At 57.3% G+C, this 22,541-nt stretch overlaps 7 protein-coding genes across 7 annotated transcripts; 4 read left to right on the plus strand and 3 right to left on the minus strand.

The window, feature by feature from the left end:
• BDY17DRAFT_6912 (uncharacterized protein) lies at nt 1-13,024 on the plus strand. Its single transcript, XM_033738615.1, has one exon. The coding sequence runs from the start codon at nt 455-457 to the stop codon at nt 12,917-12,919; it is 12,465 nt and encodes a 4,154-aa protein (XP_033593810.1). The 5' UTR covers nt 1-454; the 3' UTR covers nt 12,920-13,024.
• Nucleotides 13,023-14,378, plus strand: BDY17DRAFT_306655 (uncharacterized protein; the record flags this gene model as incomplete). Its single annotated transcript, XM_033735041.1, has 1 exon — nt 13,023-14,378. The coding sequence occupies one exon, from the start codon at nt 13,023-13,025 to the stop codon at nt 14,376-14,378; it is 1,356 nt and encodes a 451-aa protein (XP_033593811.1).
• Nucleotides 14,379-14,424: 46 nt separating this feature from the next.
• On the minus strand, nt 14,425-15,847 carry BDY17DRAFT_288590 (nucleotide-diphospho-sugar transferase). Its single transcript, XM_033732213.1, has one exon. It carries the CDS (start codon nt 15,690-15,692, stop codon nt 14,466-14,468), a length of 1,227 nt encoding a protein of 408 aa, XP_033593812.1. The 5' UTR covers nt 15,693-15,847; the 3' UTR covers nt 14,425-14,465.
• Nucleotides 15,848-15,861: 14 nt separating this feature from the next.
• BDY17DRAFT_6955 (uncharacterized protein) lies at nt 15,862-18,345 on the minus strand. Its single transcript, XM_033738619.1, has 4 exons — nt 18,164-18,345; nt 17,292-18,108; nt 16,995-17,226; nt 15,862-16,925 (listed from the first exon to the last, which is right to left on the minus strand). The coding sequence occupies exons 1-4, from the start codon at nt 18,228-18,230 to the stop codon at nt 16,032-16,034; spliced, it is 2,010 nt and encodes a 669-aa protein (XP_033593813.1). The 5' UTR covers nt 18,231-18,345; the 3' UTR covers nt 15,862-16,031.
• Nucleotides 18,346-18,490: 145 nt separating this feature from the next.
• Nucleotides 18,491-19,504, minus strand: BDY17DRAFT_319801 (uncharacterized protein; the record flags this gene model as incomplete). Its single annotated transcript, XM_033736338.1, has 2 exons — nt 18,491-19,417; nt 19,469-19,504. 2 exons carry the CDS (start codon nt 19,502-19,504, stop codon nt 18,491-18,493), a joined length of 963 nt encoding a protein of 320 aa, XP_033593814.1.
• A 636-nt stretch (nt 19,505-20,140) lies between these two features.
• Nucleotides 20,141-20,981, plus strand: BDY17DRAFT_288596 (uncharacterized protein). Its single transcript, XM_033732214.1, has 2 exons — nt 20,141-20,470; nt 20,529-20,981. Exons 1-2 carry the CDS (start codon nt 20,347-20,349, stop codon nt 20,903-20,905), a joined length of 501 nt encoding a protein of 166 aa, XP_033593815.1. The 5' UTR covers nt 20,141-20,346; the 3' UTR covers nt 20,906-20,981.
• Nucleotides 20,982-22,507, plus strand: BDY17DRAFT_288597 (Eisosome component PIL1-domain-containing protein). The gene is made up of 2 exons (XM_033732215.1): nt 20,982-21,730; nt 21,789-22,507. Exons 1-2 carry the CDS (start codon nt 21,410-21,412, stop codon nt 22,344-22,346), a joined length of 879 nt encoding a protein of 292 aa, XP_033593816.1. The 5' UTR covers nt 20,982-21,409; the 3' UTR covers nt 22,347-22,507.
• The last annotated feature ends 34 nt before the right edge of the window (nt 22,508-22,541 follow it).

A 22,541-nucleotide genomic window follows, 5' to 3' on the forward strand; every position in this document is an offset into this window, starting at 1 on the left:
AATGTTTCTGTATACCTCGCATACCGTTAGATCTATGCCAGGCAGTAGGTGCAGTTGTATGGAAGGCGCAACGCGCAGCAACACCCGAGCTGAAAGCGTTGTGCTAGGCCGGGGATAAAGTTGTTAGCTGCATCGACCCCAGCCACATTAATTGATTCGACCGCCTCGTGCAGCGCTGCACTGCACCGCACTGCATCTGCTCCACTCCACTTGCGCTGCAGATGCCAGCTCATACCGACCATCCTCTCCTCCTCCGACAACTTCCATCTCGAAACCCCCATCACATGACGACCTCTCATCACGGCGACACAACGCGACTCCAACCCGCGACCCCCCCAGCCCCCGGCTTTGACTTTCCCCACGAGTGCCTGGAGTTTGGATCGGAGACGCCTCGGAGAATTAATTCCTGGGGTCGCTGGCGCTACGCGACTGGACCTCGAAAGCTTGAGACAGCATGTGGAAGGCGGCATTCACTGGGCGCAGTGAGCCTGCCTCTTCTTCGCAGCGCAAGAAAAGCCGCGGCGGCGAGGAGTCCACCGTGACCACCGCCAGCTCGGGCAATGTAGATGACAACAAACGAAGGTCGGAGAGATCACGGCGCAGCACATATGACGATGCGCCGTCGTCCTCCCCCGCTGTCCCGAGCTCTCGCAAGGATGTTTCCGCCAGTGCAGTGAAGCTATATGACGATGACGATGGAGAGGGCGATTGGGAGGACAACTCCAGCAAGAACGATGACAGGAAGAGACGCTCAAAAGGTGGAAAGGACAGAAGTAACGGGAAGAAGGCGGGGCGGAAGGATTCAGAAACATCAGGAAGCAAGTCGCGCGGCCTCGATCAGGCACGCGACAGAGCGATGCCGGACATGGGCAGCTTTGCACAATTTCCCGGCCAGTATGCTGGAGGCGTGATGGGCAGCGCGGGACAACGGACCGAGTTCATGAAGTCCGGTGCTGTGCCGAGTGCAGACAATCAATTTGGACTCACGAGAGCCGATTCATATGGTGCCGCTGCAGACTACTACGAAGATGAAGGGCAATCTGTTGCACGGCAGCCCGGTGTGCGCTCAAAGTCGCCAAACATGCTGGTCAATCCCTATCAACACTTGATCACTCCGACCGTGGAAGAGCATCCGGCTCAGGACACGGGACACGGGTCGGCAGCGGATTTCTACGAGGGCAGAGTCAGCCCCGTGCCCTTTGAACCAAGCACCCAGTCGTCTTCCAAGAAGTCATCTTCATACGGAACGATTGCTGGGATTGGCGCCGCCATTGGCGCTGCTGGGTTGGGTCTGGCTGCTGGAAAGCATGACAAGACGTCAGCGCAATCACCGTCACAGGATCAAAACTCGACATCATATCAGCAGCGGGCACCCAGCAGCTCCATGTCATCGTCTCGACCATCGCGCAAGGCGGACCGCCAGTACTCCGAGCCCGTGTTGTCTAGCTCGAACGGCGTTTCACGTGGCCTTCCACCTTCGCAGCAGCCAGGACCCGCAACTCCAGGTAAGCGATCCTCCCCTACTAACACAGGTCTTTACACTGCGGGTGCTGCTGCGGCAGCTGGTGCTGCGGGGTTGGAAGCATACGAAATGCACGAGCGCGGAGAGCAGCGCAATGGCTATGCGACTCCAAGGGGATCTCAGCCCTATCACGAACACAAAGGCCCCATGACACGTTTGAAAGACGGCTTCTTCAACCTGGTCTCCAACGACGAAGACGTCATCAAAATGGAAATGTACACCGAGTACATCGGAGTCTGCAAATACTGCTTCGACCCTCGCACTTCCCCGTATGATGCTCCGAGAGTCCACCATTACCACCCACTCAATCAAAGGGATTCATTCGAGAGCCTGCGGAAACGCAGATCTATCGAGCGTATGCGGAGGAGCAGCAGAGAGAACCTCGGCCGAACAAACAGCAATCGCATCGACAAGGACAGTCGATACTTCTCGTCGGAAGGCTCTAAACGACGTTCGAGTAGGGACAGAGCCGAGCTCTTGGCGGGTGGTGCTGCTGCCGCTGTTGGCACTGCGATGGCCGCAAACGCTCTCTCGTACGGTGGCAAGGATTTTGATGATACCTATAGTATCAAATCTGGTCATCGAGAGAGCTCAGCCGTTGGACGGCGAAACCGCAGTTCTTCCAATGAAGACCGACGGAAGATGGCTCGCGGTGTCATTGGCAAAGACTCCAAGGAGGAGTATGTGATGGCTCGCACCAGCGACGGCCGAACCGAAAAGCGAAAGGTCCGGCGATCGCGCTCGACATCGAAAGATAGGACGGGCGCCATTGCAGCTGGAGCAGTCCTCACAGGAGCAGCGCTCGCAGCGGAGGCCTCGCGACATCGGCACGAAGAAGGTTCGAATCGAGCCCGACGCTCTCGGAGCTCTTCGCGAAGCAACAGTCCTGGTGGATTCTTCGGCCTCTTCTCACCCTCGCGATCGAAGAAACGCAGAGAATCTCCCACTACGCAACGCAAGAAGCGTCGTGGTCTCTTCAATTTTGGCAACAATTCTTTCTCTTCATCGGACTCGGACCTCGCGTTTGGTGCAGTACGATCCGGCCTTTCTGCACGGCGCCAATCTTCTGTGCGGTCTCCGAGAAGGAAGAACTCTGACGAGCACATTGCTGCCACTGTCGGCGCCATTGGCGCGACCGCGGCTGCTTTGGCTGCGGCCCAGGGCGGGCGCCGGGTCGATCCGAGGCTTGCCAGACCAGAGTTAGGCGCGAAGAAAGAAGCTCGTACCATGCATGATCGTGTGGATGCTCGTGGCTCGTCAGATGATGAATGGGAAGACGAGTTGCCTTCTGACGTTGACGATGCTTCGAGCATCGGGTCTGCGCTTGCGTTCGGTGACTATGAGGCGACACACCCCAACCTTGGCGGGTGGGCTGGCAGGAACGAACCACCGGCGCCTGCATATCAGTCACGGCCAGACAGCGGACGGCTTGAACGTACCGAGAGCGTCGACACGCCTACTTCAAGCGTGCTGAAGCGGCCGCTGCAAGAAGTTGATCCTCGTCCTCTCTCAGAGCCTGTGAGTCTGGCTGGTTCCAGGCAAGCTTCGATTGCTAGGCCCTATGAGGCTTCCGCTGCCGCTGCTCGAGACCAAATCCAACAGCCGAGACCCATTGCGCCCATCCAGCCTGCGTTCACCCAGAGTCCACCACCCATGGATGATAGCGACAGGCGTCGACCATCGCAGCCGAGACGCACCCAATCAAGCCCGACGAACGCTCATCACTTCTTAGAAGACGCTGCCGTTCTTGGCGCAGCAGCCATCGGCACCGCTGGCATCATTGCGGCTGTACAAGGACGGAAGGCGAAGGAGCCGTCGAATGTGCGCTGGGGCCTTACCGAGGAGCAAGAACGCAAGCATGCGCGAGATCTCCAGCAAGAGAATGGTTCACGGCCACGTGATGATCGTGAGAGGGCAGCTAAAGACGAGGCCGCTCGTTACACACGGGAGCAGGATGTGATCCGCACTAGACAGGCGGAGAATCGCAGAGCGGCCGAGGCCGAACTTCAGAGGCAACAGGCGGAGCAGCGGGAAGCAGAGGCACAGGCTGAGGTATATCGTCAGAGGGAGCGTGAACATCAAGAGCGTGAGGACGCATATTGCCGAGACCACCCCCGGAGCGGAGACGTTAGTCGTCAAGTGGGCCCGGAGCGCCGACGATCCTCGCAGTCCCAACAAGACAGACCCCAACAGCAAAATCGTGATCAGAGACCCAGGCACCAGGATGGATACGATCGCTCAGGATGGGAAACTTCCACACAGTCTGGCACGCCCTGGGGTGCTATTGGAGCTGGTGCTGCCGCCGCAACTGCCGGCGCGATCGCTCTTGACCGCTACGAGCAGCGCAAAGAAGATGCTCCTCATGAGAAGATCCTCGCGTCGCCTGAGCACCGGGCTTTCGTCCAGAAATTGCACGAGATGGGAGGAGCAGCTGATTCTGATCACTTCGCAAAGACTACCCATTTCAGCTCTACTTTACCGGACACACGCCCCGCGGACCGACAAGCCGGCAGTGCTGATCGCACGGCTGGCGTGGAATACGATGACAGTCGTGACGCCTACGTCGCAGAGATTCGGCCTTCCGCTAGATCCACAAGCCAACCACCAGATAACACAGACATCTACGATCCGGAATCTTACCGGCGTGGAGCTCGCTCGCCCGGAGACCGTGCAAGATATGTGGAACTCGCGCGACAAGCGGCGAGTAAAGTCACAGACGTGGATGAAATGTTCGAGGACAACGAAGCGCAGTACTCGCAACGCGAGCAAGTGTCGCAAGCCGAGTTTTTTGCTCCGGAGGAGCTGCAGAACAGAGAAGCTGGCCACAAAGAAAAGGTTGTTGATCCTACTGATAATGACGAAGATCAGGTTCACCGTAGCGCAGAGGAAGAAGCGCAAGCGGTGTTTGAGCGAGAATGGGCCGTCAAGCAATCTGGACCCATCAAATTCGCGCCCTTTGGAGTGCCTAGACTTGGTCTGGTGTCTCCCACGCCGCCCCCCGGTGCGACAAGAAAGCGCAGAGCGACTTCTCCGTTCCCGGTCGCTCGACCAGACGTTGCGGACCTTCAAGATGACTCGGAAGAGTCGAAGCCCTCTGGCCGAAGGAGGAGCGTGACCTGGGGTGCCGATCGGACGCACGTCTACGATGTGCCTAGCCCCGAAGCAGAGCACGACAAGGGATCTTACGTGGATCCTCATCGTGAAACAACCTCTCATGCAGCAGTTGATACCGCAGCTGTGGCCATTGCGGGGGTCGCAGCCGGCGTTGCTGCGCACGAGATCGATGAGCGCCGAGAAGTTAGTGACGAAGGGCGCAACTCAGATCGTGCCGGGGCCGTTGAAGCTTTTGAACCCCAGCTTGAGCGTACGTCCTCGTATCAACCGCCATCTATGGAGTCCGTGCCCGACTCCGATCTCCAGAGTCCACCTGTCGAGGAAGGCAATATCCAGGATACGCAACCTGCCAAAGACTCCCCGAAGCGCGAGACCGAAGCATCGGCGTTCGCGGACGAAAGCCAACCTCGCGCACCAGCGAAGAGCGACAGCGACCAAAAGGCTTCGGACGGTGTCCCTGCCGAAAGCGAAGCAGAGTTCAATCGAGAGGCCTTGCAAGATGGCGAAGATGATCCGACTGCAGAGGACAATGATGTTGCAGAGGATTCGAGACCGGCACCACGCTCTGATACCCCAAAGCGGAAGCTTTCCAAGAAAGAGAAGCGTAAAATGGAGAAGGCTGCAAAACGATCTGGAGCACAGCCGGACGACACAATCGTTGATGATCGCGATGATGCGCCTACGGAACCAACAAACACTTCTGTTGACGAGCAAGATGATAGCCAACGCTCCACAAAATCCCGCAGTCGTGGATTCGCGGATGTTGCGGGCGCGTTGATGACTGCTGCTGGAGGTGTCGCTGCTGTAGCTGCTGACGTGGACGAAAGTCGCAACGAGTCGTCCAAGAGCAAGAAGGGGAAAGGAAAGAAGGACAGGAAGTCGCGCGAAATGGACCGCGATATCCGAGACGTTGAACCGCTGGAAGAGAGTGCAGCTGTCACGCCAATACCGACGCCTACGGGTATGCCTGGAGGCTGGACCAGTGATGAGCCGCAGGCCGTGGAGGCTGAATCACCGCAGGAAGTCGTGGATCCTTTCCAGTATCAGGTTCATGATGACCCGTCTCCGTCGCCTCAGGCTCTCAAATCAGAGGCTACGCGGGATACTGCTATGGTCAATGTATCCAGCAACGCGGATGGCTCGACTCAAAGCACTGAAGAAAGACCCGAGCCTATCAGACATGGCGAGGAAACATCCCCTGTCAGAGAGGCGGACGAATCCGACCGCATGTCTGATGCGCGGTCGATCAAGTCCGAACCGAACAGGACTTCGAAGAGCCGTCGATCGTCTCAAGGAAAGCAGTCCACTTACGACGGGGAGCCCGAAGCATACGAGGATGCTGATTCAGTTGCTGCTTCTGAGCCCGTTGATCTCTACGAATCGACCAAAAACTCCAAACGCCGGTCGCGTAGCGGTGAAGACGATGAGGCGTCGGCCTCGTCTTCTCGCTCCCGGCGCGAGAAAGCAGAGAAGAGATCGTCCAAAGATAAGAAGAGCGGTATCTTCGGCGGCATATTCAGTCGCAAGTCCAACGAGTCCTCTTCGTCACGCAAGACGGAGGCATCGACTAGGCGAAAGTCCACGCGAGATAGCAACAACAACGACTCTGAAGACGAAGAGCGCCTGCGTCGACGTAGATTACAGACGGAGGATGAGTCTCCCGATGTGGCAGCGCGCGAGGAAGAAGGTCTCGATGATCCCCGTCGCAGCGCTTCATTTGACGATGAGCAAGACCAGTCTTTTTTAGACGGGAGGGTAGGGGAGATGCCGCCTCTACCCGTTAGCGGTGCGGTGTCTGCAGATTGGGAAGGGCAGGATCTCGGCATGCCTGCCACTGCTGTTCATGACGCTGCTGCGACGACTCGCGAGCACGCTGATGCATTTGACCTCATTACTCACGACCAACACCACGACCCTACTACGCCTCATCAGCAGGACGACACTGCGCGTGAACTTACGCAGTACAGATTCCCCGACATTCAGGCTCCACAGTTGCAATCACCGAGTGTGCTTACTGAGAGCGAAAAATCTCAAAGGCGCATGTCCGTGAACCGGCCTGTCTCCAATACTGCAGTCCCGTTGCGCCTCCCTGGACATCATCCTCTTACTCCCAGCCCGCGAGTGGATCGCATCGCCAGCTTCGGCAACCCACTTACCAGCTCGCCATCCACGCCGACCTCCGGCCAGAGGACTCGTCAAAGTCGCCCTCCATCGACTGAAATCCGACCTTTGTACCTCCTTGAACGCAATCGGAAGCCACAAGACGTCGAGGACTCTCTCCCCAGTCTCCCATCCAGTAAACCTTCCAGCCGAGCATCGAGCCGCGTTGGAAGCGATGAGTATGAATCGGCGGCCGAAGAGTTTGGCTCGCCGGCGAGGAAACTCGGCTTAATGATTGATATCAATCAGGCCAACGCTTACCACCCTGATCCCGACTACCTAGACTCTCAGCAGACGACGCCAAGGGCCAGTGAGGCTCCGAAACCGGTCTTTGTCAAACCGCCGCGCCAGGAACCTGAGTTCTACACCTGGGAAGACTTTGCACAGGACGAGCGTATGCGGAGTGCAGACGCTGAAGAGGACAGTCAGAAAAGCGACCACGTACCCGGACAGTCATCTCGGACAGAAGAGCCCTCTGCTGAGACCTTGGACTCTGATGCTCTGGAGAAGGGACTGGTAGGCGCAGCTGTGCTTGGTGGGACTGCTATTGCGGCAGGCCATGTTTTCTCCCCCGAAGACGGAAGACCAGCAAGCGCTGCCCCATCTGCCCTTCCTTCGTTGTCTCGTTCATCCTCCCGTGAAGTTCACGAATTTGTCGATAACGAGAAGTCGATGGAGGAAGGTGCAGCGGCTGGCAGCTCGACACGTGCTGAGGTTGATTCGCATGCCCAACGGCCTGAGTCGAACGACCTCGATCGATTTTTGGACGATGAAGATAGAATGGAAGGTGGCGAGGCTGTTATAGGTGCTGCGCCGAGCTCCTCAAGAGCAGTCGGTGAACACGGCAGGTTCGATCCGACGGATCTTGTCGAAGAGGCATACGCAAAAGCCGACGAGGACAGGATCAGCCCCCGCGCTGGCACGGAGCAGGAGGTGCCTGTTGCCTCCGCGGTGGCCGGAGAGGCCGAGCCAAACCACGACAACGAACAGCCGCACAACACTCATTCTGAGCCTGAAATCGAAGAAGTCAGCAAACTGACTCGGAAGCAGTCGAAGAAGTCAAAGAAACAACCGAAAAAGGCTGCGGGTCGAGGATTCTCGACTTCAGGGCCTTCGACTTGGACTGATGAGGCGATGGAGTCCAAAGAAGAGCCAGCGGAAGAGGATGCTCCGACCAATATGCCTGGAGAGTCAGAAAGACAAGTTCCGGCTGATACTGGTGTAGACGTCGAGGAATCGGCTGCGGTCACGGCCGGCGGCTTGGCTGCATTGGTAGCTGAGGAGTCAATCCAGGAGGAAGATAGGCGCAAGGAAGATGATACTAAATTGTCTGACGAGTCGGGCCAAGTTGAGCCCGAGTGGCAGCCTTCTGTTTCGCGCAAGGAAAGCAAAAAGGACAAGAAAAAGCGCCGCCAACGAATGGTTGATGATATCTACAGCGAAAACACGGGAGTTGACAATGAGCCTCAAGCCACGGAAGAGCGAGTTGTCCAGGATACGGCCGCCACCACCCAAGAGTCCTCCGAAGATGCCTTGTCGCATGAACCGCACGACAAAGCGGATGCACAGCCAGATGAAGGACAAGCGCGCGCGCTGGATGAGTTTACTGAACCGCCAAAGCCGGATTCGGACAGGCATGAGCAAGCCCCCACAGCTCGTCCCTCTGTATCGGAGCCTCAGGAACTGAATCTCGACCAAGAACGACAAGCCAGAGACATCTCCAACGACACCGCAGTCCCTGCAGAAGCTTTACTTCCTCACGGTGTGGCTCAAGAAGCAGAGTGGGATGAAAAGCCTGCCACAGAAGCGGTTGACGAGCCGGCGGAGGAATTCACTTGGACTCCCTCGCAGAAGAAGGGGAAGAAGGGGAAGAAAGGCAAACGGCAATCGACATTCACTGAGGATGCTTCGGATTTGCCTGTGGTCGAAACGCAAGCAGCTTCGACCGCCGATGACAAGAAAGATGCTTCTGTGGCGCCAGCATACGTTGAGGCTGAAGCTGGTGCTGAAGCTGGAGCAGAATTTGAGGCAGAAGCAATGGACAACAACAAAGTCGACCCACAAGCAGAAGGGCCAGCAGAGGAGTTCACTTGGACTTCGACCCCCCAGAAGAAAGGCAAGAAGGGAAAGAAGAGCAAACGGCAATCGACCTTCGCTGAGGAAGCCTCAGACCTACCTGAGATCGAGACGCAGCCAGCCACAATCGTCGATGATCCCAAGGACGATATTGTAGCCCCGGCAGCCGCTGAAGCTGATGCTGGGACTGAAGCTGAGGGTAGAGCTATGGACAGCCAGCCCGAACAGCAAGCAGAAGAGCCTGTCGATCTTTGGTCTTTCCCGTCAAGCAAGAAGAAGAAGGGTAAGAAAGGCAAGAAGGCGGCATTCATGTCATTCGCGGACTTTGAGGACTCAAACGCCACCGCCAGCGATTCAGCGCCAGATCTGGCTGCCACATCGCAAACTGTCAAGCGAGACGATGCCGAGGCGATCAATTCAACCGCTGCCAAAGAATCAATTCCTGAGGACAGCGCTACGTCTCACGAATTGAAGAATGCGAATGCGAATGCGACCCATAAGACGACTTCGGCTGAAGATAGATCTGTTGCAGATGCGGCGCTAGAGTTGGAAGTACCTGCGCGAACCGGCCACGGTGCTATGGACCACGAGGCCGAGGAGGCTGCCCCGCCTGTGAGACCGGATAAAGACGTCGAACCCGAATCCGAGACGCGAGAAATCCAGGGTGACATGGATCCGGACGAACCAAAGGACATGACTGGCGATGAGAAACTCACAGACCGAGCTGATGAAGTCGCACCTGCCCCGGAAGCCATCGTTGAGGATGAAGACACCACTGCATTCTGGGTGGGGAAGCCCAAGAAGAAAAGGGGCAAAAAGGGCAACAAATACGAAGCCTGGGTCGATCCGGAGCCGGAACCAACCTCCAGCCTCTTTGAAGCTGAAGAGCGAATTCCTGAAGAAGTGCCACAGCCCTTGGTTACGGACGCAACAACGGATGTGCAAGGAAGAGCGAGCGATGAAGAGCTGTGGGCGTTGCCAAAGAAAGGCAAGAAAGGCAAGAGGTCAAGCAAGGCCGCTACTATTCCTGCTGCAAAAGAGACTTCTCAGGAGGTCGAGGTTGCACCGGCCGAAGACACAGGCGACCGCGAAATCCTTCCCACCGTCGAGGCTCCCGCTACCCCGGACCATCCAACCGAACAGAGCAGTCAGACCATCGAAGCTGCAGACGTGTGGGACGAGGTGCCAAGTCGATCGTGGTCGAAGAAAAAGAAGAAGAAGGAGGCCAAGAAGTCCAGAGCTTCGTCTCTGTTCGAGTCGATGACTGCATTAGATGAAGTCGGCCAGGATGATGATGCAGTACAAGTGCCATCGGTGGACAAGCCGGTTGCGGAGCAAGATATGTTGCAGGGCGAGAAGTTGCCCGCTGACGAGATCGCACCTCTGTCCGAGGAGAGGTCTCCCGAAGAGACAGTGCAATCGCCAGCGCTTGATGACAATACCTCGATCCCTCTCGAGGCTTCCTCGCAGCATGCCTTGCTCGATGATCGTACCACGAGTGAAGACCAGCAACCATGCGATCAGCCGAAGGAGTCATTGGAACCCCAAGCCCAGGTCGACTCAGCAAGGGATCTCGACAATACTGAACCGCCAAGCATCCCAAATGAGCCAGAAGAAGATGAGTGGGCGGGCTTCGCGACTAAGCGATCTAAAAAGGAGAAGCGGAAGTCCAAGAAGAAAGGCGGAGCTATCTTTGATGCTGAGCCGAGTCAGGTGGAGACGACATCGGATGCTGAAGTCAAGCGTTTTACCGAGACCGAGCAGGAGACCGCCCCTCCGGTGACTGACACCGAGGCAAGTGTCAATCCCTCTGAAAGAGAGGCCGGAGACGCGGAGCCTTCTGTTACAACACATCCCAAACGATCAGATGAGATCAGTCACTTCGCAGACGATGACGAGATTGCCGAAACAGGTCATGCTTCTACTGAGCAGACCGCCGCGGAGGCTCCTTCTACCACATCTTCCTCTAAGGATATCCGGGACATGGGCTTTGCTGCTACTATAGCTGCAGGTTTGGCTGCCTCGAATTTCGATCCGGAGACTGTGATGCGCGAAGCTTCAAGGCGGGCATCCCCTACTGGCGTAGCAGAAGCGGATCCAGACGATGTTTGGGAAGCACCGACTCGGAAGAAGAAGGGCAAGAAGGCGAAGAGAGAGCCCGCAGTTGTCGACACCTGGGCTGACGAGCCAAAAGAAGCAAGTTCGACCCAGAGGGGTGCGAGTCCTGCTGCCGACGATCTGAATGAGACTCTCAAGAAGACGCTGGAAGAGTCGGGCTTCGATTCTGCAATCCTTCAGCAGGCTGCACCCTCCGTCGACACGGAAACAAGAGAGTTGCCTGAAAATAACGAATTCTCTTTCACCACTTCTAAGCGGAAGAAGTCCAAGAAGGCAAAGCGCGGGGAGACGTTTGCTGCAGATGAGAGCCCTGCTACGCCAATTGATCGTGAGCCAGCTGGCTTTGAGGAAATGGCATCCAAAGACAAGTCAAGCACGGCAGACCAAGCGCAATACCCAGAGGAGCCAGACCCAGCTGTTGATCTGGTAATGGCTGGCGATCGGGACTTGGACGTCGATGAGATGGACAAAGCATATCGAGTAGCCAGGAGCAAGAAGCGCAGCAAGAAGAAGGAGAGGGCGATTGCTGCGGAGACACTGGACACTTCGGAGGCCGAGCGATCATCTGAGCACAAGGACATGAGCGTGTCCGACAAGTTCAAGGACCAAGACACTTCGATGACTCGCCTTCGAAAAGACAATGACGACCATGTCGAAGAAGATCAAGTTGAACATGAGCATCGAGGCTCGCACGCTGGAGTGGACGCCAAGTCTCTTGTGGAGGATGCAGGCATCGTGGCCGCAGCTGGAGCTTTGGCTGCGGGTGTAGGCAGTGAACTGTCCCACTCCAACACTCGATCCCACCGACGATCTGATAGATCGCTGCGAGAGACGAGCAGTCGTCATCTAGGATTGCTTCCTGGTGATCGACCACACGCCGAAGGGCCAGCTCCATGGTCCGAGTCACATCTGCTAGAAGGCTTCCGAGACAGTGGATATCAGGAAGCAGACAGTCCGGTTATTCAACGACACTCCATCAACAGCGTGACATCGGACAAGTTTGGATTGCACAACAGTCGATCTCGAGACAGACTACGAGAGCATGAGCCGGGCGAGCGAACGCGCGCCATGTTCGAGGACGGAGATCATACGATGCACGCCCGATCAGCTAGTCGGGAGACTGAGGATACAACGCTGGAGTCGACTACGAAAACTCGAGGGTCTCATCTGTTCCAATCAACACCCGAGACCTTGTCGAGTAGAAGGTACACGGACTCCAGCAGCCCAACGCCCCGCGAAGAGACGCAAGCCGGCCAATCCGAGCGTGACAGCTTCGAAGCAGATAGGCATAGCCCGTCGACATCGAGGCCACACAACATACCACTGTATCTTGACACGATCTCTGAAGAACACCATGGCGCGAAGCGAAGTCTTGCAGGAGCAGAATTGCGGGACCTTGAAACTTCAAAGGCTTCCAAGAGGTCGGAAACGCCGCATTCCATTCGATCTCGAGAGCAGCAGATGGTCTCGCCATCGAACGAGGACAGAGAGCGGAGAAGGACAACGAGGCAGACATCCGTCGATCTCAGATCACCCAGTGCGATGAGCAATCGATCGAGTGTGAGTGCAGGACAGTTCCGCGGTGCAGAAGAACTGCGGTCCTACTCTCGCGCAAGCAATCGCAGCTCCACGCCCGGCTTGCGGCGAGCCAGCCTGTCAGGTGACTTGCGGGCCGCTAGTAGGCGGGGCGACGCGGGATCAGCCGTTGGCGTCCGGGGTTCACCCAAAACAATTCCCTTCGAGCCGCCGCCAACTCCGCCTTCCAACGACGATGAACATGGCCCGGGCGCATCGCGCGCAATAGACATGTCGGATGTTTATGTAAGTGTTCACCCTTCCAATGGTGGTAGTATCGACTCGCTAACCCCGTCCGCAGCAGGGATATGGCGATGTGGATGCATCGCAGAGCTCGCCAACGCGACCGCCTAACATTCGGAAGCGGCAAAGCATGCACGTGATGGAACTGGAGTCGAGGGTGCAACAACTCATTGCAGAAAACCAAGCTCTTCAGAGCACTAGACATGCCCGCGCCATGTCTTCCGAAGACGGCGGCCTGGAAGGCGAGCTCAATGCACGTGAGCTCAAGCTCCGCGAAAAGGATCTCGAAATCAGCCAAATCAAGACCATGCTTGCATCGCTTCAAGATGAAGTCGGCCGACTCAACGAGATCAACAGCGGGTTGACCAATGCCAATCGAGGCCTGGCCGACGATAGCAATGGGCTGGATGGAGGGCTTCGAGAGCAGCATGCCTTTGCCCACGAGCAGTGGCAGAACACTAGTCGTGAGCTCCAAGACGTCCGCCAGCAACATGAAAACACGACGGCAGGCTTGAGTGCAACGCTAGTCGAGAAGAATGCCGAGATCCGACATTTGCGAGAAGAACTCGACGTGGCCACGGAGAAGATCCGCGCCTTGCAAGTGCAAATCCAAGGCTCGAAATCTCGGGAAATGTTCGTCATGCGCGACGAGGACTACTTCGAGAGTGCCTGTCAGCGATTGTGTCAGCATGTTCAACAATGGGTCAAGCGCTTCTCGAAAGTGTCGGACGATCGCAAGTGCCGCCTCTCGACCGACTTGAAGGACGACAAAGCCGAGGCCCGACTGGACAATACCATCCTCGATGGATCCGACGTTGACAAGCTTCTCAGCGATCGCATCCGACGCCGCGATGTCTTCATGTCCGTTGTCATGACGATCCTGTGGGAATACGTCTTCACGCGCTATCTCTTCGGCATGGACCGCGAGCAGCGCAAATACCTGAAAGACCTCGAGCAGTCTCTGCACGAGGTGGGCCCACGCCGAGCGGTGGAGCAATGGCGGATGATCACGCTGCGACTGCTCTCGCAGCGCCCTGACCACATTGAGCAGCGTGATCGCGACACCGAAGCCGTTACCAGCGCCGTCTTCGATCTGTTGTGCAAGCTGCTCCCTCCTCCTTCCAACGCGGTGCAGCAGCTACAATCATCCTTGCAAAGAGTCGTGGCCGTTGCCGCGGATCTCTCGGTGGAGATGCGCTGTCAGCGACCCCGATTCATCATGCTACCGCCTCTGCAGCCCGAGTACGACACGCACGGCGACCTGGTGCGGCAAGTGTTCTTCAACGCTAGCCTCATGAACGAGCGATCTGGCACGTTCAGCTCCAATAAAGAACTGGAGACCTCACGAGCGGTGGTGAAAATCGTGCTCTTCCCCCTGGTGGTGAAGCAGGGCGATGACTTTGGGGACGGCGACGGAGAAGTGGTGGTCTGCCCGGCACAGGTATTGGTGCATAGCGACAATGGCAAGGGCAAGAGGATTGTGCGGGTGCAGAGTGGCGCGATGGAGATTGATGACCCGCGACAGAGTCTGATCAGCCTGACGAGTCCCGGGGGGTCCACGGCTTTTTAACGAACACAATTGGCATAGCGATATGTAGTTACTTCAACTGATGACATCTTTACTTTACGACGTCGCATTAAGATCGCTATAGTCTATTTACAAGGCCCCGACCAACTTCTTCCATTCCCGCCAATCCTCATGGGCCGGCACACTCATGATCCTGCAGAGATTTTCTCTTCGACTTCTAAACTCTTCGTACAAGCCTAGCCACACATCGCGATTCGGGCAGGTTTCCACGTTTCGAGGGCAGTCAGGTTGCAGCTCCTCGAGTCCCTCACTCGGCCACATGATCCACGGCTTGGGCAGAGGCCAGTCATTGAAGTGCACAATCTTCGCCTTCTCCAACTCGGCGTGCGCATCCCATTTCGCGAGGTCGACGGGCCCGTGGAAGGAGCCGAGATACGCTTCGTGGCTGCGCTTGCGGAACTCGAAGGTCTGCAGGAAGTAGGGCCGGTGCGGGAGCACGAGGGCCGAGGAGCGGAAGCGGTCGTCGAGCAGGTCGTCGTCGTACGTTTTGTCGTCGGCGCGCTCGGGTACTAGGCGCCAGTCTTGCAGGCGCTCCCAGAGGCCGTCGAGTTCGGCTGAGTTGGGCTCGATGAGCATCATCGCGCCGGACAAAGGCCATTCGGTGTGGTGCACGTCGGACCAGTAGCGGCGGAGCATTGCGATGGGCGCGCTGGGGAGGAGGAAGAGTTCATCTACATGCTGGCGCAGCAGGATGTCGCTGTCGAAGTAGAGCACGCGATCGAAGTCGTCGAGTTCAAAGGCGCGGAACTTGGTCACGCCCGTCTCCCAACTCGACGGTTCCTCTAGTGTTCCGGGCGGCACCACGCCGTCGAGCCCGAGGACTTCCATGGGGTAGAGACGCACGTTGTAGAGACGGTTTGCGCGCGCGAGCAGCTGGCTGCTGCGGTCGGCTTCGTCTTCCGTTTCCGCGTTCCATTCCTTGGGGAATAGGAGGACGCGCTCCGCTTTGCTGCCGAGTCTGTGCAGTGATTCGAAGACCATGTAGGCGTTGCACAGGCTGTGGACGTCGGTGGCGTATTGCACGTATGCGAAGCGCGACCAGTCGTTCGTAACGGGCGGCGCGGGTGGTGGCGGTGGGAGTTCGGCATGTACATCGCCGCTGCTTCGCCGGTAGAAGAAGAAGAGGAGGATGATGGTTACGGTGAGGATAGCAGCGCGGTATTTCCGGAGATAGAAGCCGATGGTATTGGATGGTGATAATGATGAGTCCGGAGGATGGGAGTACGGGAGAGGATACATGCCCCAGTCGTCGGTGTCGGGGTGGTGGTCGTCATGTTTCCTGGATCTGGCCGCCATCTAAGGGAGTCTTGTGCACATGTTCTGCCGCTATAGGGATACCGATACGCATGACAAGGTCACCTCCTATTCTGTTCGCGAAATAATAAACACGGTGGCAGTGAATGGCGGCAGTGGCTGATTAAAAATGACAACAACGCTTCGACCATCCATTAGGAATCTTCATTGGGTTGGCGGTTGAGGTACGAAGATACTTTCATCAATTTCCGGCCAGAAGTCGTGACCAAATGCCGCGGAGCAGTCGCTACCGACACGCATGCCGTATCATACTTGCATCCTAGCTACAGCGTGCATGCCCCTGCTTCTGAGATGCTCGCTTGGAGGGCATGGACGCAACTGTCAGTCGTTGGAAAAGGTAAACCACTGCTCTTGGCCCGAAAAGTCACCCGCGGCTCCAAAGTCGCCCAGCAGCAGATCCCAGGTCATATCATCCATCACTCCCAACGCCTGCTCGTTCAGTGGCGGAACATCGGCTTGTGCGCTTCCACTTCCTTCGTTCAACGGCAGCTGCTCAGGGTGAGATTGTAAGGGCTCTGCTTGTCGGCTGACATTCAACCGGCCCAGCGTGGGAATCCACAGCGACAGCGTATGCGACTCCACGCTCTCGGGCTGGTTCAGCAACGTGTCCAGCGAGCGGATGGCTTTGGCCGCTTTGCGTGCCACGTCGGTGCCGAGCTGATGCTGCTCCGCCGCTCGGCGCGACACGCTTTCCATCATGCGCACAATCTTGTATGCCGCCTGTCGTGCCGCTTCGCCTCCGACGTCTTCTTGCTCACCGCTCTCTCGGAGGCCCTTGCTGGATCTGTAGGCGCTGTAGATCAACACAAACGCGGCAGTCATTGCCTCCAGGTCGACGATGCGGGCTATGAAGAACGCCGGGGGCCGGTTGGAGCGCAGCATTTCATAGCGATCCGCCAGTTCCATGCCGGCGTGGATGCAGATCGTAAAGCTCCGCCTGCACTCCGCGTCGGTGCTGTTGCGCAACGCCAGCTGTAGATGCGTGCGAATGCGCAGGTAGTTGTGGAAGATCTGCAACATCGCGTCCGGCATGTCGGGCACCTCCCTAGCCGTCCACATGCTCTCGGGAATCATGGCTCGAAGCGCTTGGAGGTCGGCGTCGGTCCGCTCCACCTTCTCCCGCAGCTCCTGCTCCGACTTGCGAATCATGTACGCGTCGTCAATGTCCCGGATCGCCGATGCAACCCGCGTTAGGTTGATCATGTATGCCCTCATCTATATTGACAGGGGTCTGTTAGAGTAGATGCCATCTCTCCAAATTTGAGCATCGAGGAACAGACTTACCACGACTCGTCCGTCGGATGACATTACGTTCTGCGGCGGTGGTACACCATATCCCGCAGTGCCCAGCGGGAGGTTGAAAACGGTGCCCACGAAACGATCCATAGAACACACAGTATCCCACAAAGCCGCTTCGGCGCCGTCTTGGGCGTGTGGTAGGCCTGCAAGCTCGGCCAGGGCGATGCATCGACGCAGAACGAGCCATAGCTTCTTGCTATTCGCTCGCGGCAGCTGCCTGTCTCGTTACGGTCGTCAGATGTTTGCGTCGAGCGCTCACGACATCTCGTAGTGTACACTCACGGTCGAATCCAGAAGAGCGACATCTCGATCCCCAGAAATGTGCCGGCGATCAGATCGTTGTCGATAATTACTTCCTCCACCGTATCGCAAACCTGTGTCGTGAACGTTGTGGGGTCTTTCACGAGCGCAGAATCGCGAGGCAGGCCGATCAGAGGCCCGTTTTGCAGGCCGATGACAATCGACAGCAGCAGACCGGCGATGGACAATGCGTCGGCGTCCGGCTGGATAGCCACGTCGTAGATGTGCTCCAGCTCCGCCGCCGTTCGGAAAAGCCCGAGCGGCCCAAAGGCCTGGCGGTAAGCGTCTAGCCAGAAGGCAATGGCGGGCACGAGCGGGAGGAAGTCGTGCTTGGGTGGGATGAGGGGGCGCAATCTCGTGCTGGCGCGCAGCATGGCGCCGGCCAAGGCCTTGTCACCAGCGTGCGAAGGAGAGTGGGAGTGACTGCTCGCGAAGTCCCCCGCTTCGCTGTGGAAGAGCTGCTGGAGCGGCGCGGGCCATGGAAGGGTGAGGGCATCGGAGAGACTCGAGTCGCTGCGCTGCGCATCGTCATCCTCGTCGTCGAGTTTCACGTCGGAGTCCTCCTGCTGCGCAGCATCGGCAGCATCGTGCCCGCCCAGTCGAGCCTGAAGGCTTTTGACCGTCCGCGACAGCTTTCCCACACTGTCCTCCAGGCGCCGAATGCGGTCGCGAGAGGAGCCGACCTCCGCCCCGCGCCCGGCATGGACTTGGAGAACGCAGTGGCGGCCCTTGTCTGCGCAATTCCGGCATGGCTGACCCTCAGCGCTCGATGGGATGCAGCGCAGCTTCCGCTGCCGACCTGACGGGGCGCATTGTAAGCGGTGTGTTTGGCGAGACGTCACGGCGATGCATACACTCTATACAGCTTTTGGTGCCTTTGCGGAAGTGCTTCGGAGCAGATGTGCTGGGTGTGCCGTTCATCTTGTGGAGTGGAAGTTAATTGTTGAGGCAGATAACATCACATCTTCTTAGACAATCGACGGAGGCGTATTGAGGATTGAGAGGGGTAATCGGTCTGGTTCAAGACTGTGAAGCGGCAGGTGCGAAGCTCGCGTGGAAGAGAAGCTAAACCTAAACCCGGTACATCGCTGTGCATGTTCAGATCGGATTGACAGATGAAAACGTGCTTGTGGTCGTGATACATATCTGATTCATTCGAGTGCAACTAGAAACTTCACATGTCACTTCTCCTGATCATGTGAGATATTCTCCTCATCTTGCGAGTACGTACGCCCATCACTCTCACTCTTTCCGGGCTCGATGTAGGTGCGCCTCTTACTACTCCCATTCGGCACCCAAAAGCGACGATGCACCCGGAAGCCGGTGTACAGCGTGAGCACCAAGATCTCGAGCGAAAAGACGAAGACGTAAAAGGCTGCCTTGGAGTCATACCACGCCGGGTCATCTGCAGGGCGAGGCGGCGACCAGAGCGCGCCGACTTTGAAGCCGTCGATGGTGACGCAGATGAGCGTGCCGGCGGTGAGAAGGAGGGCTTTGCTCTTGAGACTGCCCGTGCCAAAGTTTTCCTCGAGGGGCGACCGTGGCATGGCGAAAGCTAGTGCGAGGAGCGGAAGGGGTAGGAGGGTGACGATCAAGAGGTAGAGAACGGCGCTCCGGAGGACCCACTCGGAAACATGCAGGGTAGCCAGGTTGAGGGTGTAGTAGGAGATGACGATGAGGGTGATGAGCAGCGCCAGCGCCACGCCGATGAGAGCGTAGACGGCGACGAAGAAGGTCTTGACCAGCGGGTGCCAGCCCAGTTTCGGCTGCTTGGCTCGCAGGATTCGTTGGGCGAAGAGGATGTTGATGATGTAGACAATTAGGATGCCCGCGTTGACAAAGATGCCCGCGGCGATGGCGAGGGATACGTTGTGGTGGTGTGTCGCCCAGCCGATGCGGAGACAGAGCGTCAGGATTCTGGCCATGGAGAAGCCGCCGAGCAGGGCACTTGGCAGGAAGAAGTGGCCCTTGCTGCGATTGTAGTTGAAGAGGGTGAAGTTGGTCGCGGCGAAGCACACATAAAGGAAGATGAAGACGGCATCGATGGGGATATCGGGGATGACAGTTGGAACGCCGCCTAGACCGGCGGTCTGTGGTGGGTAGGGTGGCTGTCGGGTTGTCAGTGACCGCATGTGTGAGGACAGTAGCGATGTACGTACACCTTCTGGAGGTCTGGGAATCGTTCCGCTAGACATGATGAGGGGCGTTGAGAGGGTTTCCACTCGAGGTCGGTTATCCAAGGACGATGTTGCTAGATCGGAGTGGATGATGTTATCATGACGGCCGTGCCTTCCGCGGAGCCAGTGATGAAGGGAGCCAAAGAGACAGTCGCGGTTGTACCAAGGCAGCGGGCAATGAAGTCGCCTTATAAGTGAAGCTTAATACCTTGGCGGTCGCTTTCCAACGGCATCACGGGGTCCGGATGTGCGTAGTCGGAGTGAAAAGCAGCCTCGACGGCCGACACCATCATCGAAGTACATGCCATTCGTCCGTTTTCCGGACGAAAGCTCGGACGAAGTGAGGGACCGAAACCCGTGCGCCTTCATGCAATCACATCCCATAGGGACAGTTGATCTCGCATGGTGTGCTTCCGAGGGGCATGAGTAGAGCAAATAGGCGCAACCGCTGAACGAGCGAGACAAAGGGACTGACCGTAATGAAACTATCTGCCATTGGTGAGAAGCATGAAGCCAGCAGACATTGGGCTTCGTCTCAAGACAGGCGGTGAGCATGATGGCGGCCGCTAATGCCCAAAGGCACTGACCACACAATAAATGCTGCAGGTACATAAAGCAGACCGAATGCCCTGCAGCTGTGCGTTCCTTGACAATCTTTATTATGGAGTTGTGTTGACTGTCAAGAGATGGAGAATGCTGGAGGCCTAGACTCGAGGTTTCAGGGCTGCGTCATCAAGCGCCAGGGTCCGGCAGGGGGATGACGCCCATCATCCTCCATTCACACGCAAGGCAGCACTCCCGTCCCGCGCGCCGTGTCGCAAGCATGCAGTGTTACCTGGTCGTCGCGTAGGAGAGGTGAGATGGCTGTGTCACATCCTTTCCTGTTTCTTTCTTCCTCATCGCATCCCTTCCCTCTCTGCCGCAGCTGTCTCCATAACCACCCAACCAACAGTACCAAATCTACATCGCAAACATGTGTCTTGTGTAAGTGGACCACAGGCACAGTCTATCCGCAGGCACCCCATCACTAACAGCGCCGCAGCACCTCACCCATCGAGAGGCAACTCAGGGATGACGAGCCGCCTCGTTCCGTCAGCTACTATCGCCGCCCACGCAGTTCCGGCCGCGCGAGCTATCGCAGCAGGAGTCACACCAGCAGCTCCGGAACGGCAAGCAATCCATCAACCAGCAAGGATTACTTTGTTCGATCCCATCGCTCCTACACCCGGTGAAGAGGCCGCTTTGCTTGATGACGATGATGATGATAATAATGATGGCGGAAATGTCACGAGCGCTATGCATGCTACGATAAGAAGTTCACGAGTGTACGATACGGAGGGATGGCTGGGATTTGATCGGGTTGAGATGGGAGGAGAGCATGATGATGCGATATGCTCTCTTGGACTGTCGGGAGGTTGATTTCACGTGCCATCCCTGGGTTGGGCATTTACCCTTCTCTAGCTACCTTAATCATGAATGACACACTTCTACCGTATCTTTTGATGATCAAAATTAATCGCGCCCGTGCCTGGACCGCAGATTTGATGGAACGCCACAGGTCGCGCCAATCCTTGTAGCTTGGGTTTGCTGCTGTGGCTGTCACGCCATACGTCATCCATACCATCGCGTCCCTCTCACATCCGGCCGATTCCCTTTAAAATCTCCCCTTGCTGACTTCTTCGGCCTATACTGCACTTTACCACTCTCGACTCCATAAGCTCGATTACCTGCTGCAGATCCCTCTCAATCATCCACTCCCGAGCGAAGACATCGAACCACAATGTAAGTGCCCGACTTCGTCCCACCCCGACATGCACCTCGCTGACGTGCACACGCGCCAGGAACAGGGCCTCCTCCATCCGCTCCAAGCTGGGCGGCGGAAGCCACCACCATGACAAGGGCGGCTCGTCGCACAAGTTCAACATGAGCAGCCTGCGCGGCCTGCGCCAGCCCGAGCTGTCCAAGCGCCTCTACACCCTCATCAAGACGCAGAACCACGCCATCGGCGCCTACGAGCAGGCCGGCAAGGAGTCGCAGACCATCGCCACCCAGCTCAGCGAGTGGGGCGAGAGCACAGACGACGATGCCGTCAGCGAGATCAGCGACAAGCTCGGCGTGCTGCTGGCCGAGGTGGCGGAGCAGGAAGATCTGTTCGCGCAGAACTTGGAGGATTCGCGGGGTGTCTTGAAGCAGATCCGGAACACCGAGCACAGCGTTGCGCCGACACGGAACCACAAGGCCAAGGTATGCTTACTCCCTCATCGCATTTGACATAGAAATCCCCACTGACAGTCTCGCACAGATCCAAGATGAGATTCAAAAGCTCAAGTACAAGGAGCCCGAGTCAACGAAGCTCGTCACCTTGGAGCAGGAGCTTGTCCGCGCAGAGGCACAATCGCTCGTGGCCGAGGCGCAACTCACCAACATCACGCGACAGAAGTTCAAGGAAGCCTACGACGTCCACACCGCCGCCATCATCGAGCGCGCGGAGAAGCAAATCATCCTCGCCAAGCAGGCTCGCCGCTTGATCGAGCTGCTCGACGACACCCCCATTGTCCCCGGCGAGGAGCGCGTGCCCTTCGCAGACGGCGACGAGGCACGTGAGGTGCTCAATGATGCCGAGAGCGGGCTGAAGCACTGGACCCCCACCGTGGAGCCCATCAAATTCTACTCCGAGGGCAAGCTGGGAGCGAACGCCATGCCGGGCAACACCGACAGCGTGGAGCAGCCGAGCCACGACACTTTGACCACGGCGCAGCGCCGCGTGGAAGAGAGGGAAAGGGCGGAAGCGGAGGAGGATGCAGGCGTGACCACTGCTTCTCCGGTCGCCGAGAAGACTGTAGTCGCGGAGACTGCTTAGACATTGTAAGGCGGATGGGCACACGTTGCTCTGAAGTTTTCCATTGTCTTCGGGCGTTCGAAGTACGTTGGGTTTGATGTTGGTAGGATTTGGAGGAATTTCGATAATTTCTGCCTTCGTAGAGGACTTGCAGGCACTGATTCCCATTCAAGATAACCACTTCCTCCCATTTGCCCCTTTTCTTTCACACTCGAC

Source organism: Neohortaea acidophila, assembly GCF_010093505.1.
Source record: "Neohortaea acidophila strain CBS 113389 unplaced genomic scaffold BDY17scaffold_1, whole genome shotgun sequence".
In the NCBI taxonomy this organism is placed as follows: domain Eukaryota; kingdom Fungi; phylum Ascomycota; class Dothideomycetes; order Mycosphaerellales; family Teratosphaeriaceae; genus Neohortaea; species Neohortaea acidophila.

What these genes read in the sequence shown, in the direction of transcription:
- BDY17DRAFT_6912 (XM_033738615.1), top strand. Translation starts at nt 455, where the DNA reads ATGTGGAAGGCGGCATTCACTGGGCGCAGTGAGCCTGCCTCTTCTTCG.
- BDY17DRAFT_288590 (XM_033732213.1), bottom strand. Translation starts at nt 15,692, where the DNA reads ATGGCGGCCAGATCCAGGAAACATGACGACCACCACCCCGACACCGAC.
- BDY17DRAFT_6955 (XM_033738619.1), bottom strand. Translation starts at nt 18,230, where the DNA reads ATGAACGGCACACCCAGCACATCTGCTCCGAAGCACTTCCGCAAAGGC. An exon ending in CACCAAAAGCTGTATAGAGT is followed by an intron (nt 18,109 to 18,163) that starts GTATGCATCGCC and finishes GCGCCCCGTCAG; the next exon opens with GTCGGCAGCGGAAGCTGCGC. An exon ending in CATCCGACGGACGAGTCGTG is followed by an intron (nt 16,926 to 16,994) that starts GTAAGTCTGTTC and finishes CTGTCAATATAG; the next exon opens with ATGAGGGCATACATGATCAA.
- BDY17DRAFT_288596 (XM_033732214.1), top strand. Translation starts at nt 20,347, where the DNA reads ATGGCTGTGTCACATCCTTTCCTGTTTCTTTCTTCCTCATCGCATCCC. An exon ending in ATCGCAAACATGTGTCTTGT is followed by an intron (nt 20,471 to 20,528) that starts GTAAGTGGACCA and finishes ACAGCGCCGCAG; the next exon opens with CACCTCACCCATCGAGAGGC.
- BDY17DRAFT_288597 (XM_033732215.1), top strand. Translation starts at nt 21,410, where the DNA reads ATGAGCAGCCTGCGCGGCCTGCGCCAGCCCGAGCTGTCCAAGCGCCTC. An exon ending in CACGGAACCACAAGGCCAAG is followed by an intron (nt 21,731 to 21,788) that starts GTATGCTTACTC and finishes AGTCTCGCACAG; the next exon opens with ATCCAAGATGAGATTCAAAA.